The following is a 17,095-nucleotide window of genomic DNA, read 5'->3' as shown; positions in this document are numbered from 1 at the left end:
TTCAGAGTCCAGCGGAGTTACTCTTACACATTCATGCCCTGGCAGTTTATATAATATAATATATAATATAATATAATATTGTTAGATGAACACAATCAGGTACTGACATCTTTTAAATATAGATACATTTATATTATCTTGGACAGAATTACAGAACAAGTATTTAAGAAATATTTTATTTACATATATGTACAACACACAATATAAAGCGATTTGTGGCATGACACCTAATATTGGAACTTATTTCACACACATGGGCTTTTGAGTTTTACCAAGTAACCGGTCTGAACACAAACAGCTTTTCATTTTCAGAAGTTAAGAAGTGTCTTCTACTAAACGTTGATCTTGAACATCAGGGAGAGCGATCACTTGACCTTCTGGATCAGCGAGCACCACCTCAGCCTCTGTAGAACCAGCATGTTCCTCCTCAGCCTCTGTAGAACCAGCATGTTCCTCCTCAGCCTCTGTAGAACCAGCATGTTCCTCCTCAGCCTCTGTAGAACCAGCATGTTCCTCCACAGTGGGAGGCTGATGGGAAACGTCCTGTTCTTCTGTGAGGGGACGCTGGTTGGAGTCGTCCCTCTGTCCCATACCGTGTTGATCAGGGGGTCCCTGGTCTTGCGGGGCAGGGAGCGGAGCATCACCTTCGTCCTCAGTGTCTTTGCCAGATTCCACTGATGAGCTTCCACCCGGCGATTTGCTCCTCTTCCTCTTGTGCTTCTTCTTGCTCTTCTTCTTCTTGCTTCTCTTCGAGTGTTTGTGGCGCGTCGGCGTGGCGATGGTGTCCGTGGCGGTGGTGTCCGTGAGGTCCTCCATGATCTTGCTTCTCTTGGAGTGTTTGTGGCGTGTCGGCGTGGCGGTCGGCGTGGCGGTGGTGTCCGTGAGGTCCTCCGTGATCTGTCGGTCCCTCCTCTGGCTCCTCCTGCAGGACTCTGTGCTGTGAGATGTGCTTGCAGATCTCCATGCTGATCTGGTCGTGGGGGAACGCTCTCTGGGCCTCCTGTCCCCATTCCGGTCTCTGCTCCGGGAACGCCCTCTGCTCCGATCTCTGCTCCGGGAGCGACCTCTGCTACGGGAGCGACCTCTGCTGCGACCTCTGCTCCGGTCTCGTTCCCGGCTTCTGCTTGGGTTCCCCCGTTGTCTGCGCTGCGTGTGGCCGGCGGCTCTAGTGCACCAGCTCTGACGCGAGCGCTTGCTCTCCTGACTCCTGCTGCGGCTCCGCCTTGCTGAGCGTCGCCATGACCACCTGTCGGGGCTGTGGCCTCGCTGTGACCACGAGCGTTCCGAGAGCCGGCCGGTGAAACTGCCGTTGCCGTCGGGGGACAGGTGGAGGTCCTGGTCAGCCTTGAGGAACTCTCGCGTGGGATTCCGGAACACATGGAGGAAATTGCAGTGTTTTCCTTTAGGACACTTCTGACGATCGAACAGGCCTGAAAGGAGGAACATCACATGTTCACAGCCATCCACAACATACAGTAGTCCTTCATCAACATACAATGACCATCGGTAGGCTGAAGCGTTTTGTTTGTGGAGCATCTGCTGCAACAACGAGCCGCTATCATCAATGCAACTACACCAGGCGTGAGGGCAGCACATACATTCAATATATATCTGTAGTTTACCATTTACCAGTCTATTCTGCACAGACAGAACGCAGAGCGAACCAGTGCAGCCCGGCTGTGAGTGTGCAAAACCTGCCTACCACATATTGCGGAGCGAACCAGTGCAGCCGGCTGTGAGTGTGCAAAAACTGCCTACCACATATTGCAGTCTTCCATCACCAGTGCAGCCCGGCTGTGAGTGTGGGTTAGGGTTAAAACTGTGAGTGTGGGTTAGGGTTAAAACTGTAAGTGTGGGTTAGGGTTAAAACTGTGAGTGTGGGTTAGGGTTAAAACTGTAAGTGTGGGTTAGGGTTAAAACTGCCTACCACATATTGCGGAGCGAACCAGTGCAGCCCGGCTGTGAGTGTGGGTTAGGGTTAAAACTGTGAGTGTGGGTTAGGGTTAAAACTGAGTGTGGGTTAGGGTTAAAACTGCCTACCACATATTGCGGTGCAGCCCGGCTGTGAGTGTGGGTTAGGGTTAAAACTGTGAGTGTGGGTTAGGGTTAAAACTGAGTGTGGGTTAGGGTTAAAACTGCCTACCACATATCGCGGTCTTCCATCTCGTGACCGGCGAGAACTCGCACTGCAGCTGCCTTCCAGCATAATATCGTCCATTAAACTTCAGGAAGGCTTTGCTACAGTCCTCCTCCCTGCAAATGCATGTGTGGCATTTAGAGAAATTACACGACCAACAAATACACACAAAGCATTTAGAGAAATGACACAACCAACAAATACACACACAGCATTTAGAGAAATGACACGACCAACAAATACACACACAGCATTTAGAGAAATGACACGACCAACAAATACACACACAGCATTTAGAGAAATGACACGACCAACAAATACACACAAAGCATTTAGAGAAATGACACGACCAACAAATACACACACAGCAGTTCAATGAAGTCTGCCAATTGGTCACCTACGTGGCATACTGGACATAAACATTTCCTCTCAGATGGGGCTCAAAGTTACAGCTGACCTGTCGAGAGAAACAAGAGCGTGTTCATGATCAGTATTCTCCATCTGCAGGTATCAGTTCTACAGTGTTGGTCTGTAGGAGCTGCAGTTACTACCTTAAACTGCACAACTATCAGTTCCACCTTAAACTGCACAACTATCAGTTCTACAGTGTTGGTCTGTAGGAGCTGCAGTTACTACCTTAAACTGCACAACGTTCCCAGCGCTCCTGAACTCGGGGAGCGCGTCTTCGTAGAAGTCCAGGAACTGCTGGTGCACCTCGTCCTCACTGTACTCTAGGCTGGCGTCGGTGTCGTAGTCGTCGCGCCGCGCCTGCTCCATGCCGTAGTGCACGAACATCCCCCTGACCAGCAGCGTGCAGCTGGACGCCGGGTGCTGGTGCCTGCGGGAGCACCTGAGGGGGCCAGAGAACATTGGGACAGTTCTGCTTCCGTTGCCACTCTTCTACTGCACTGTATAACTGTACATAACATCACATTTTCACTGAAGTTTATGTTATGTCAGGCTTGATCTACCGGTCCCCAAAGCGGCAGGCTCCGGTCTTGAGGAAGAAGGGGCAGTTGGCTCGGTCCTTCTCTGTGCCCACGTCGGTTTGGGACGGCGCTTCCGGGTTCCTCCAAGGACCTCCGTTTTGCAGCTACGAGACAGGAAGTGGAGGATGGGGGAACACGGCGTAAATACACACAGCATCAACACACACACACACACACACACACACACACACACACACACACACACACAGCATCGACACACACAGCATCAACACACACACGGCATCAACACACACACGGCATCAACACACACACGGCATCAACACACACACACTGCATCGACACACACGGCATCAACACACAACACAGTGTGTTACTTAAGGACGGGAAACACACAACACTGAGTGTGTTGCTGAAGGACGGGAACACAGCGTACACACACACACAACACAGCCACCAAACCCTACCTCATTTTCAGCTTGGTCCAGCATTTTCTGCGCAGCCTCCTAAAATGGTGCAAAGACACAGTGGGGCGGATGAAAAAGCTGCAGCAGCCTACAAGGTATCTGTTAACACGTGTTAAGAACATACACCTGCAAGGGCCCTTGGAGAACTTGCCTGAAACTTGAATTTGCAGAAGAGTAGGTTAAGACAGGTATTTTGATACAGTACACAAACATACATGGCTTTCTTGTACATGTTTAGAGTGCGTAAAGGCAACACTCAATGACAAAAGATACATTCTCTTCCTCTCCAGGCAGGCACCTGGTGGTCTGTCTCATTTTGTGCATCTTTAGTCAAGGAAATGTATGGAAACAGTGGCACAGCACAAACACAAACAAACATTTCATTTGTATCCCAAAATAATGATACGTCTACATCCACCCCAGTTGATAGCACCCCCATACTCTACACGTAGGATTGTTCTCAGTTGATAGCGCCCCCATACTCTATAGCGCCCCCATACTCTACACGTGGGATTGTTCTCAGTTGATAGCGCCCCCATACTCTATAGCGCCCCCATACTCTACACGTGGGATTGTTCTTAGTTGTTCTGTTACATTTGCAGAGGATATCTGAGTGTTTATCCGGCCAGAGCATGAGTCACCTCTCTCTCTCTTATCGCCTGCTGCTTCACATCTCTCCGTTCTCTCTCTTTCTGTTGCTGCTCCTCCCACTCTTCTTTAATTCTTCTCTAGAATGAGAAAAAGAAAGACATTTTAGAAAACATCAACAAGACATGAACCTTGATGTGACTTCATACAGTGCACATGCACACATGGTCCATGTTTAAAGATATCAAACGCCATTTAGTCCAGATGTAAGGTCTTTAAGTTCACCTCCTCCTCTTCCTTTTTGCGTTTAGCAGCCTCCTCCCTCTCCCTCTTTATCCTGAATTCCTCCTGGGCGACTCTTTCTCTTTCAAGCCACTGCTCATGCAATCTCTGCCTGTGTGAATGAGGAGGCAATATCAATATGACAACCGAATTAGCTTTCTTCACGGAATGTTGTGATTACTTGAATTAGTCTTTATTCATTTTAGAATACAACAACATATGGGTCACTCAAAACTAGAGGTAAACTATGTATGCAGCTGTGATATATAAAGCATAGTATATTCCAAGTTGAAGTAGAAGATAACTGATACGAATACAAAGTAGTACGTTCAGATGTGTAATGGATGGAGTCTCACCTCTCTTCCTCGGCTTTAGCTTCTGTTTCGTCATCCTCGCTACCTTCGCCTTCGTCATCCTCTTGGCAGTCTGGTTGGTCTGTAAAATAACATTGACGACTTGTAAGCACATTGGTAGGCGTTATGGTTTCATTTGGCATTTGTTAAGTGACAATAAACAAGTACGTATACAGTGCAAGTTAACTTAGCTAACTTACCCAAGACTGTTCTTTTAGCAATTGCTTGTCGCCTTTTCTTCCTTCGTTCTCTTCTATGTGCAGCACGTCGTTGCTTTTGGCTGGAAAGACGTAACACAGGTCAGCACTAACAAATACACGATAGGTGAACGTGAACAGACTTTGTAAGGACCTTGAAGGACTTTACAATTTTTAGTTTAATTTACAGTCATAACAATTTGTCGTTTTTAATACAAACCTCAACGACGTGGTTGATGCTGGCGGCACAAGGGCTGCCATTTTAGCGTCCAATGTAACGTTATCTGGGGTCAAAGTTGAATGCCCCCATCCTCTCTCCAGTCTATAATATATGATCCTCTCAGAAGATCAGAAGATAACTTTCAAGACAGAATGTCTTCCGACGTGTAAATAAGACTAATACATGAACACTGATTCAATGTCAGCTTGCAACAAGCTACTGAAGCTAACTGTAAACATTTACACCCGAATTACTGCGCATGAGCTGAAAGCGTCGCGCCTGACGCATGCGCTATCAATCCTGCCAGATGCGCGCCGGATGAAAAGAACTGTGGAGGCAAATCTTCTGAATTAAAACACAATCTGCTAGCTTGGTACTGAAATTCAACAGAAGAACGAGATTACTTAGCGTTTGAGCATTGTGTCTCACGCTTTCGTGTTTCATTTCCCCACCCTGTCGAAATGGCAGATAAAGAGGGTAAGTTGATACAGTTTGGACGTGAATATACCCATGCTTTGTGCCGGTGTTGTGGCGTTGGTTGGTCTAGCTAGCTAGAACGGTGCAGCAATGCCTAGCTAGTTAGCAATGTAATATTGCTAGCTGCAAGATAAAGTTAAGTAATATGCATCTGTCCCTCTCGCTTACGTTGCTCCTTCACTTGGGTCTACTAACGCATGAATTTAATCATTTTCACAACAAATTAAGCAATGGCTTATTTGCGTTGATGTTTTCAGTATTGCAAACTTAGCCTTAACCCACGTTAGCGAGCTAGCATAAATAGCTAATCAGCTAACTTTAATACAAGTACAGATAAAAGCAGAGCTCCAAATGAAAGATTCTCTGTCATAACTCCGGATGGGCCGATATCTACCTTGCTTGATGTCTTTGCATCATAAAGCCTTTGTTTTTGCTTTTCTGAAATTAAATGATAAGTATGTACCTGAAATATGTAAATTAATTAATTGCTCGCATTGTGGTGGGGCATTACATCACTTCTTATAGGGCGCAATTGAGATGATTTTATGTGATGCAAAGTTATTAGAATCATTTTGAATGATCATGCTCTTCTATTGGCGTCTCGGAACCTAATAAATCTCATACTTGCAGTGTATGACGATGCTGTGGAGGAGAGAGTCATCAACGAAGAGTACAAAATCTGGAAAAAGAACACGCCGTTTCTGTATGACCTGGTTATGACACACGCCCTTGAGTGGCCCAGTCTTACAGTTCAGTGGCTGCCCGATGTAAACAGGTAAGACCGAAAACACGAGTGGTGATAATATATCTGATGACAAAATAACTTTCACATTCTGTGGTATCACACCATCATATGCACAGGTATTTTCCTTGAATTTTCCTTTGGGGATCAATAAAGTATCTATCTATCTACTTGAAGACTCCATAATGAGTAGATATGGCTTTTGAACATGCAAGTTTGATAAATAATGTTTTGCTGACTGGCATTTCATACTTGCCTGTAGACCAGAGGGAAAGGACTACGCTGTCCACAGGCTGGTGTTGGGGACGCACACCTCTGACGAACAGAATCACCTGGTCATCGCCAGCGTCCAGATCCCTAATGACGACGCACAGTTTGACGCTTCGCATTACGACAGCGAAAAAGGAGGTGAGTGTTTGTGTGTGTGTGTGTGTGTGTGTGTGTGTTTTTGATGTGCCTAGTGATAAGTAAGTTGTTGTAAAGGACTGTCTTCATTAAGTGCATCTGTTTACTAAGCAATAGGTATATACCTAAATATATGCATATGTGCTTTACCTCCTGTGTTTCTCTTTTCTCCAGCAGGTATGGTCGTCCGTAATGTCTTATTTTATGGGTCTGGAGACCCTGTAAAAGAACTTTGAGACACGTTGACATCGTAGGAAGGCCCCTGTTAAAGCTGCCCACCAAGAATCATCTATTTCCCTGCCATCCCTAGTACTCTGGACATTTCTGATTCATAAATATCATTCTTCCCAGAGAAGGACACCATGCATGTACTTTGTATCTATATGCCTCTATGTAATCTATCATATGCTATATGTATCTACAATCTCACATTATGAGTCACATTAGTGAGGGCATAGTTCATAGGAATTTTTATTCTGTAAAAGCATAATGTTTATCAATTTACATTTATCTGGTTGGATCATATTTTTCTATAATTGTTATGATTCAAGATATTGCATCTTATTATAGATTTAGTTTTTTTAAATGCTGTCATCTAGTCTTCACACACACCTAACCACGTGTGTGTGTTTTTGTGTGTAGAGTTTGGAGGCTTTGGCTCTGTGAGTGGTAAGATAGAGAGAGTCTTCACACACACTTAACCAGGTGTGTTGTTTTGTGTGTAGAGTTTGGAGGCTTTGGCTCTGTGAGTGGGAAGATAGAGATAGTCTTCACACACACTTAACCAGGTGTGTTTTGTTGTGTGTAGAGTTTGGAGGCTTTGGCTCTGTGAGTGGGAAGATAGAGATAGTCTTCACACACACTTAACCACGTGTGTTGTTTTGTGTGTGTAGAGTTTGGAGGCTTTGGCTCTGTGAGTGGGAAGATAGAGATAGTCTTCACACACACTTAACCAGGTGTGTTGTTTTGTGTGTAGAGTTTGGAGGCTTTGGCTCTGTGAGTGGGAAGATAGAGATGGTCTTCACACACACTTAACCACGTGTGTTGTTTTGTGTGTAGAGTTTGGAGGCTTTGGCTCTGTGAGTGGGAAGATAGAGATGGTCTTCACACACACTTAACCGCGTGTGTTGTTTTGTGTGTAGAGTTTGGAGGCTTTGGCTCTGTGAGTGGGAAGATCGAGATCGAGATCAAGATCAACCACGAGGGTGAGGTGAACCGTGCGCGCTACATGCCCCAGAACCCCTGCATCATCGCCACCAAGACGCCCACCTCCGACGTGCTGGTGTTCGACTACACCAAGCACCCCTCCAAACCAGGTGAGCCCCCGCCCTGCACACGTGCTGGTGTTCGACTACACCAAGCACCCCTCCAAACCAGGTGAGCCCCCACCCTGCACACGTGCAGTTCCAATCAACACTGAAGTGATTTAGGACAACAGAAGGACTTTTAAAAGTCTTAATACAGTCTTTCAATTCATCACCAATTAGCAATATGTCTACATGAGTAAAGAGCTTGAATTCATCACCAATAAGCAATATGTCACTTTAGTTCATCACCAATAAGCAATATGTTGCTATAATTCATCACCAATAAGCAATATGTCTGCATGAGTAAAGAGCTGATCCTGTGACCAGCTGTTCACTTCTGCCCTCCGTGTGTTGTGTCCCCCGTGTGTTGTGTCCGTGTGCTGTGTCCCCCGTGTGTTGTCCTCTGTGTGTGTGTCCCCCGTGTGTGTGTCCAGACCCCAGTGGAGAGTGCAGTCCAGACCTGCGGCTGCGCGGGCATCAGAAAGAGGGGTACGGCCTCTCCTGGAACCCCAACCTCAGCGGCAACCTGCTGAGCGCCTCAGATGACCATGTGAGTGACACACACACACACACACACACACTAACAATAGGTTACATCACCTCACCACCTCACTGTCACCTTTGTTATGAATCATCTCATCATGATCCGTATTGGCATCCGATTCTGTCCAACACACTACAGCAGGAACTCCCAGATCTTTAATCCTAAACAATATCTATTCTGCACCCTACTGTACAATATCTATTCTGCACCCTACTGTACAACATCTATTCTGCACCATATCTATTCTGCACCCTACTGTACAACATCTATTCTGCACCCTACTGTACAATATCTATTCTGCACCATATCTATTCTACACCCTACTGTACAACATCTATTCTGCACCCTACTGTACAATATCTATTCTGCACCATATCTATTCTGCACCCTACTGTACTACATCTATTCTGCACCATATCTATTCTGCACCCTACTGTACAATATCTATTCTGCACCCTACTGTACAATATCTATTCTGCACCATATCTATTCTGCACCCTACTGTACTACATCTATTCTGCACCATATCTATTCTGCACCCTACTGTACAATACCTATTCTGCACCCTACTGTACTACATCTATTCTGCACCATATCTATTCTGCACCCTACTGTACAATACCTATTCTGCACCATATCTATTCTACACCCTACTGTACAACATCTATTCTGCACCCTACTGTACTACATCTATTCTGCACCATATCTATTCTGCACCCTACTGTACAATATCTATTTTGCACCCTATCTATTCTGCACCCTACTGTACCATATCTATTCTGCACCCTATCTATTCTGCACCCTACTGTACCATATCTATTCTGCACCCTATCTATTCTGCACCCTACTGTACCATATCTATTCTGCACCATATCTATTCTGCACCCTACTGTACAATATCCATTCTGCACCCTACTGTACAATATCCATTCTGCACCCTACTGTACAATATCCATTCTGCACCCTACTGTACAATATCTATTCTGCACCCTACTGTACAATATCTATTCTGTACCATATCTATTCTGCACCATATCTATTCTGCACCCTACTGTACAATATCTATTCTGCACCATATCTATTCTGCACCCTACTGTGCGGTTGTAAAGGATCCAGTTTGCAAGACACGCTGTCTGTTTTCCAGACCATCTGCCTGTGGGACATCAGTGGCAGTCCGAAGGAAGGGAAGATCATCGACGCCAAGACCATCTTCACGGGACACACCGCCGTGGTGGAGGACGTCTCCTGGCACCTGCTGCACGAGTCCCTCTTCGGCTCCGTGGCCGACGACCAGAAGCTCATGATGTGAGACCCTGTAGAGTATACAGCAACAATATGGTCTCTCTGTAGAGGATACGGCAACAATACCTGCTCTCTCTGTAGAGTATACGGCAACAATATGGTCTCTGTATACGGCAACAATACCTGCTCTCTCTGTAGAGTATACGGCAACAATACCTGCTCTCTCTGTAGAGTATACGGCAACTATACCTGCTCTCTCTGTAGAGTATACGGCAACAATACCTGCTCTCTCTGTAGAGTATACGGCAACTATACCTGCTCTCTCTGTAGAGTATACGGCAACTATACCTGCTCTCTCTGTAGAGTATACGGCAACTATACCTGCTCTCTCTGTAGAAGATACGGCAACAATACCTGCTCTCTCTGTAGAGTATACGGCAACAATACCTGCTCTCTACAATACCTGCTCTCTCTGTAGAGTATACGGCAACAATACCTGCTCTCTCTGTAGAGTATACGGCAACTATACCTGCTCTCTCTGTAGAGCATACGGCAACAATACCTGCTCTCTACAATACCTGCTCTCTCTGTAGAGTATACGGCAACAATACCTGCTCTCTCTGTAGAGTATACGGCAACTATACCTGCTCTCTCTGTAGAGTATACGGCAACAATACCTGCTCTCTCTGTAGAGTATACGGCAACAATAGAGGGAGAGATGGACCATAGATATCAGAGAAGGATTCTTACTAACATCTGCACAGAAACACAAAAGGTTTAAAGGGTCTGTGTAGGGTTCTGTAGGGTTTTTTTGCTGGCTATCATGCTGTCTTAAGTGGAAATCTGGGCAAGACAAATCATGGGCATTTTGGCATGATTTATAATGAGATAGTCCCTCACGTTCAGTTATTTGCTATTTCTTGATCATTTTTAATGTTTAAAACTAAGCAGAAGACCCATATCCCTCGGCAACACCTCAGTGTGGGGGGGATGTGAAGTGCATGATCTGCAGGCCATTGTAGCGTTTCACGTCTCACGTCTCACGTGTTCTTTTGATCTGTCTTTCATAGCTGGGACACTCGGTCCAACAACACAGCAAAGCCCAGCCACGCGGTGGACGCACACACTGCCGAGGTCAACTGCCTGTCCTTCAACCCCTACAGCGAGTTCATCCTGGCCACCGGCTCAGCTGACAAGGTCCGTAGACTTCCTGCTTAAAAAGACTCATGTTTCATGGATGTACACTGCTCACCTTTTAGGTGAGATGCACCCGTTTGATAAAACAGGTCACCTTCAAGATTCATAAAGTTATAAGGAGGACTTATTTGGGGCGGGGTGGGGGGGCCAGCAGAAGCAGAACACCACCCTGGAATCGGAATCCCTTCAGAAGTGCAGCAGCAGCACAGCAACAAGCACGATCCTTGTAAATGCAGTGTTAAAATGGGGTCAAGTTCGAAGCCAAACGATTTGCACAGTTCTGCTATCGTTTCTTAGCCTGGTGGACTCCTCTCAAATCTCAATCGAGATTGGGAATTGATTTGGAGGACCTTTTAATTCACTTCAAATTTCCAAGCGTGTAACCAGCAATCGACTGGATTCCTGCTGTCCAGCATGAAGGAGTAACGAATAAAGAAACCTAACCTAACCTAATGAGTAACGAATAAAGAACCCTAACCTAACCTAATGAGTAACGCGTCAGCATGAAGGAGTAACGAATAAAGAAACCTAACCTAATGAGTAACGCGTCTTTCTTCTCTGTAGACGGTGGCCCTGTGGGACCTCCGCAACCTGAAGCTGAAGCTGCACTCCTTTGAGTCGCACAAGGACGAGATCTTCCAGGTAATACTCTATAAATAGTATGTAGCCGTAGTTTCAGTAATACTCTATAAATAGTATGTAGCCGTAGTGTCAGTAATACTCTATAAACAGTATGTAGCCGTAGGTAGGTAGTACTCTATAAACAGTATGTAGCCGTAGTTTCAGTAATACTCTATAAATAGTATGTAGCCGTAGGTATGTAGGCGTAGTTTCAGTAATACTCTATAAACAGTATGTAGCCGTAGTGTCAGTAATACTCTATAAACAGTATGTAGCCGTAGGTAGGTAGCTATAGTTTCAGTAATACTCTATAAACAGTATGTAGCCGTAGGTAGGTAGCCATAGTTTCAGTAATACTCCATAAACAGTATGTAGCCGTAGTTTCAGTAATACTCTATAAACAGTATGTAGCCGTAGGTAGGTAGCCATAGTTTCAGTAATACTCTATAAACAGTATGTAGCCGTAGGTAGGTAGCCATAGTTTCAGTAATACTCTATAAACAGTATGTAGCCGTAGTTTCAGTAATACTCTATAAACAGTATGTAGCCGTAGTGTCAGTAATACTCTATAAACAGTATGTAGCCGTAGTTTCATGGTGGATTTCCTAGTTGTCTGCGCTGTATTCCAGCGTCCTCTCTGCAGATGTGTGGGCTTAATCTCTTTTTCCTGTTTCCAGTTGAAAGCGTATGCTGCCCAGGGGTTTATTGCACTGACAGTGATGTTTTACTGACTTCTCCGGCAGGTACAATGGTCCCCTCATAACGAGACCATCCTGGCATCCAGTGGCACGGACCGCCGGCTCAATGTGTGGGACCTGAGGTAGGATAGAACCCTCCCTGCTGCTCCGAGCCAATCATGTCCTCCGTCAGCACCAAAGACGGGCAAATGCGCTTCAGTTGGCATGGTGATGGTGGTGTGTTTAGTCGGTAGTTAGGGACTCCATTTCCCATTTCCATCAGGGCTCCAGAGTACCATTTGGTTGCACATACGCCCAACATTTGTAAGAGTTCGCCTGAAAAAAAGTTGTAAACGGGGACAGTACCTTTTGGTACAGGGGTAAATCATGTGGGAAATGGGGCCCTGTCTGAGTGCTGCTTTATGTGTTTCAGTAAAATCGGGGAGGAGCAATCAGCTGAGGACGCAGAAGACGGACCTCCTGAGCTCCTGGTGAGTCCTGGAGATCCATTAGACCTCAGACATACAGTATATACATATATGCCAATAACAGCATTTACAGTATATAGCCGCACACATAACACACACACTCAGACATATACATATATGCCAATAACAACATTTACAGTGTATATACACACACATAACACACACACTCAGACATATATACATATATGCCAATAACAACATTTACAGTATATATACACACACACTCATTGCAAAAACACTGCTGGACCAAAACATAATGTCCAAGAGGTCTTCTATTAGTCTGTCTGTCACCATACTAAGCTCAGTCTTTTAAGATTGAACATTAGTCTGGGTAGTCTGCGCTTTGTTCCTACTGCACAAGAGGCGTGATCAATGGGCATTGTTCAAATGACTACGCTTGGATAGTCCTTCAACCAATCAGACCGACGATGCATTGCGTCTTTTGGAAACACTAGTTTAAGTTTATGATTGGACCCAAAGATTGTGGACCGGAAGCAGGGGAGATAGATGTGCATGTTTCACCTAGCCTAGTGTTCTATTGCATTTAAATCAGGGAAGTGTGGGGACAGTCAATGGTATCAGTTCCTTCATCCTCCAGGAACTGCCTGCACAATCTCGCCACATGTGGCCGTCGTTGTGCACCAGGAGAAACGCAAGGCCCACTGCACCAGTACAGGGTCAGAACGTTTCATCCTGATACCTAAGAGCAGTGAGGGTGCCGTTGTCCTGCCCACAGAGGTCTGTGCATCCTTCCAAGGGTATGCCTCCCCAGACCATCACTGACCCACCACCAAACCAGTCATGCTGAATGATGTTGCAGGCAGCCTCATGTTCTCCACAACATCTCCAGACCCTTTCATGCCTGTCACATGTGCTCAGGGTGATCCTGCTCTCATCTGTGAAAAGCACAGGTCGCTAGTGGCGGACCTGCCAATTTTTTTATTGTGGCAAATGTCAATTGAGCTCCACGGTGCTGGGCAGTGAGCACAGGTCCCTCTAGAGGCCATCGGGCCGTCAGGCCACCCTCATGAAGTCTGTTTCTGGTAGTGTGGCTAGAGATATTCACACCAGTGACCTCCTAGAGGTCATTCTGTAGGACTAGAGCAATTGTCTGTGTCCTGGAGTTTCCTCCATACTCTTGAGACTACGCTGGGAAACGCAGCAGTCTTTCTGGCAATGGAACGTATTGGTGTGCCATTCTGGAGGAGTTGGACTTCCTGAGCAACCTCTGTAGATCCTGCCTGATGCAACCAGTAGTAACACTGACCCTATCCAAATGCACCAGTAGTAACACTGACCCTATCCAAATGCAAAACGTGTGAAAGATTAGTCGAGAAGGATGAAGATGGAAAGATTACCAGTTGCCACCACCTGTAAAGCCATTCCTGTTTTGGGGGTCGTCTCACAGTTGGCCCTCTACTACACCTGTAGTAAATTCCGTTGAGATCAAAGCAGGTGAACCACCTGCAACCATCTCTGTTAGATAACTGGCCAGATCAATATCTCAAGCGTGACTGACTTGATGCTATACCCCTATGAACAAGTGTTCCCTTAATTTTTCAGCAGTGTATATACACACATACATGGCAGTAACTGCCACATATATTTGCTTTGGACAAAGTGGTCTACCAAGTTACTTGAAGTAGCATAACACAAGCATATGGTAATAACAGTGCCACATTTGGATTGGAATTACTGTTAATCAGCCTGATTTATTCCCTCAGCCATGGACAGATTTGTGATTCTTCTGTTGGTCGTTATTTTGTCTTCCACATAGTTTTTTCATGGTGGACAGATTTGTAACTCTTATGTTGGTCATTGTTGTAGTTTTTTCATGGTGGACAGATTTGTAACTCTTCTGTTGGTCGTTGTTGTAGTTTATTCATGGTGGACACACAGCCAAGATCTCTGACTTCTCCTGGAATCCTAATGAACCCTGGGTAATCTGCTCCGTGTCTGAGGACAACATCATGCAGGTCTGGCAAATGGTGAGTAGCTGCAGTAAAGCGGAAGAGCTGCAGTAAAGCGGAAGAGCGGCTGCTTTACGTAGTTCTTGCTCGTTGTGAATGGCTGCGTTCTTAGCAGTGAGGTTTAAACCTTGGACGTCTAAACTGGAAAACAGGTGTCATGACATCGGCTTGTCTAGTGATAACATTAATTCTGACACAGACTGTATTAATAATGATGTATACTACTCACAAATAGTTAGGGATATCTGCCATTGAGATGAAATTGAATGTTTCAATACAGAAGGTACTGAAACATTCAACTGTTTGACATGCACATTGAAAAGTTTAGAGAAGGTCACATTAACTTAACCTGTAAAAGTTTTAGTGGATTATAGGTTCATCCTGAAATTCATCCGAAAGCCGAATATCCCTTATCCGATATCCGACTTTTTGTGAGTGGTGTAAGTGTACAGGCTATACTTTAAACATTGCTATCTTTTGGGCCATATCAATTTGGATAATGAAATCAATGTTGAAGGTTGTAAAAAAAAAAAAGCTTAATATACTTTTAATCAAAAAAAGATACAATGAAGCGCAATTTTAAATAGTAGGTCAACAGTATTACCAGTTTGTAGATCGCTAAATAGTAGGTCAACAGTATTGCCAGTTTGATTCTGACAACGATTTAGCGATCTACAATGTCATCACTTGACAAGCTGATGTGATTAAACCTGTTTTCCAGTTTAGCCTTCTAACGTTCTAATGAACCTCATTATGTTACCTTCTAACGTTCTTATGAACCTCATTATGTTCCCTTCTAATGAACCTCATTATGTTACCTTCTAAAGTTACCTTCTAACGTTCTTATAAACCTCATTATGTTACCTTCTAACGTTCTTATGAACCTCATTATGTTACCTTCTAACGTTCTTATGAACCTCATTATGTTACCTTCTAATGTTCTTATGAACCTCATTATGTTACCTTCTAATGTTCTTATAAACCTCATTATGTTACCTTCTAACGTTCTAATGAACCTCATTATGTTACCTTCTAACGTTCTTATGAACCTCATTATGTTCCCTTCTAATGAACCTCATTATGTTGCCTTCTAACGTTCTTATAAACCTCATTATGTTACCTTATAACGTTCTTATGAAACTCATTATGTTACCTTCTAACGTTCTTATGAACCTCATTATGTTGCCTTCTAACGTTCTTATGAACCTCATTATGTTGCCTTCTAATGTTCTTATGAACCTCATTATGTTACCTTCTAATGAACCTCATTATGTTGCCTTCTAACGTTCTTATAAACCTCATTACGTTACCTTCTAATGTTCTAATTAACCTCATGTTGCATAGTTACAGGTAGAGCAATGGGCTAACTTAGAAATCTCATTGTCTTGTTCTGAAATGGTGCTATTGAAGTATGTTTTTCTGATCCATGATAAGACTAACCGTACAAACTGTTCATATTTTCTTCCGTAGGCGGAAAATATTTACAACGATGAGGAACAAGACACCCCTGCTTCAGAGCTGGAGGGGCAGGCCTCATAACGGCACTGCCCCTGGGGCAGTTGAGGGGGGGATTGGGGGTACTGGCACTTCCGAGGCTCCTGAAGGCCCCTCAGCTGCAAGAAACCGGTTTAGTCTCTCCGCCTCTAGTTTCTATTCCTCTGCATTCCACAGAATAGTGGGCGCCACCCTGTCCCTCTTCAGCTCAGCAGCAGGCTGAGTTGCCCCGTATTGAAACAATCCCTTTTCGTAATCAGTGTTGGTAGCTGTTTCAGCCTCCAGTTCTCTTGCAACCGGCTTAGTTTGGTCCTTCATGGTCACGCTGAACAGAGCTTCACATTGCAGAGGGGATGAGGGTGGCTGTTGTTTTTCAACAAATGCACTTGACAGATGCAACCTAAGGTCACAGCATCCTGAAATACGACCCACCCTTTCAGGGCCAGATGGCAGGGTAACAATTTCTCTCTTCTTCAGTTTTTCTTTTTGTGCTTAACCTGATGAGAATTGCAATAAAATGTTTTGTAATAACTTTTAAATCATTGCTCTTCACTTTATATACTTAAACTACTTAACTGAAGTATTGGTTCAGTTGATTATTATACAGTTCATTTAAAACCAGTTGGATTCTGTGAAAGCCATAAAATTATTGCAATGAGCCAGTTCCTCCATTTGGGAGAAAGGAAGAACTACCCGTTAATTTCTGGATCATTCAGCAGTCTGTGTGCACGGGCGTTCTG

At 44.7% G+C, this 17,095-nt stretch overlaps 2 protein-coding genes across 6 annotated transcripts; one reads left to right on the top strand and one right to left on the bottom strand.

The window, feature by feature from the left end:
• Positions 1-157: 157 nt before the first annotated feature.
• On the bottom strand, positions 158-5,455 carry zrsr2 (zinc finger (CCCH type), RNA-binding motif and serine/arginine rich 2). Of its 4 annotated transcripts, XM_062528204.1 has the most exons (12): positions 5,192-5,455; positions 4,975-5,054; positions 4,778-4,856; positions 4,425-4,533; positions 4,193-4,279; positions 3,552-3,590; positions 3,109-3,230; positions 2,774-2,987; positions 2,539-2,594; positions 2,144-2,253; positions 886-1,430; positions 158-807 (listed from the first exon to the last, which is right to left on the bottom strand). In XM_062528204.1, exons 1-12 carry the CDS (start codon positions 5,230-5,232, stop codon positions 316-318), a joined length of 1,974 nt encoding a protein of 657 aa, XP_062384188.1. In that variant the 5' UTR covers positions 5,233-5,455; the 3' UTR covers positions 158-315. The 4 variants fall into 4 exon arrangements, with proteins under 4 accessions (XP_062384188.1, XP_062384187.1, XP_062384189.1 ...); XM_062528203.1 differs by having other exon boundaries at positions 158-1,430; XM_062528205.1 differs by lacking the exons at positions 4,778-4,856; positions 4,975-5,054; positions 5,192-5,455 and having other exon boundaries at positions 158-1,430; positions 3,552-3,650; positions 3,825-4,279; positions 4,425-4,487.
• A 23-nt stretch (positions 5,456-5,478) lies between these two features.
• rbb4l (retinoblastoma binding protein 4, like) lies at positions 5,479-16,894 on the top strand. Of its 2 annotated transcripts, none has more exons than XM_062528211.1 (12): positions 5,479-5,668; positions 6,299-6,443; positions 6,673-6,818; positions 7,958-8,131; positions 8,557-8,672; positions 9,811-9,971; positions 10,979-11,105; positions 11,670-11,747; positions 12,470-12,546; positions 12,837-12,894; positions 14,769-14,879; positions 16,332-16,894. In XM_062528211.1, exons 1-12 carry the CDS (start codon positions 5,653-5,655, stop codon positions 16,398-16,400), a joined length of 1,278 nt encoding a protein of 425 aa, XP_062384195.1. In that variant the 5' UTR covers positions 5,479-5,652; the 3' UTR covers positions 16,401-16,894. The 2 variants fall into 2 exon arrangements, with proteins under 2 accessions (XP_062384195.1, XP_062384193.1); XM_062528209.1 differs by having other exon boundaries at positions 12,467-12,546.
• The last annotated feature ends 201 nt before the right edge of the window (positions 16,895-17,095 follow it).

This window comes from Sardina pilchardus, chromosome 23 (genome assembly GCF_963854185.1).
Source record: "Sardina pilchardus chromosome 23, fSarPil1.1, whole genome shotgun sequence".
Classification (NCBI taxonomy): Eukaryota; Metazoa; Chordata; class Actinopteri; order Clupeiformes; family Clupeidae; genus Sardina; species Sardina pilchardus.
Note: the sequence above shows the minus strand (reverse complement) of the source record. Positions and strands in the feature narration are given on the sequence as shown.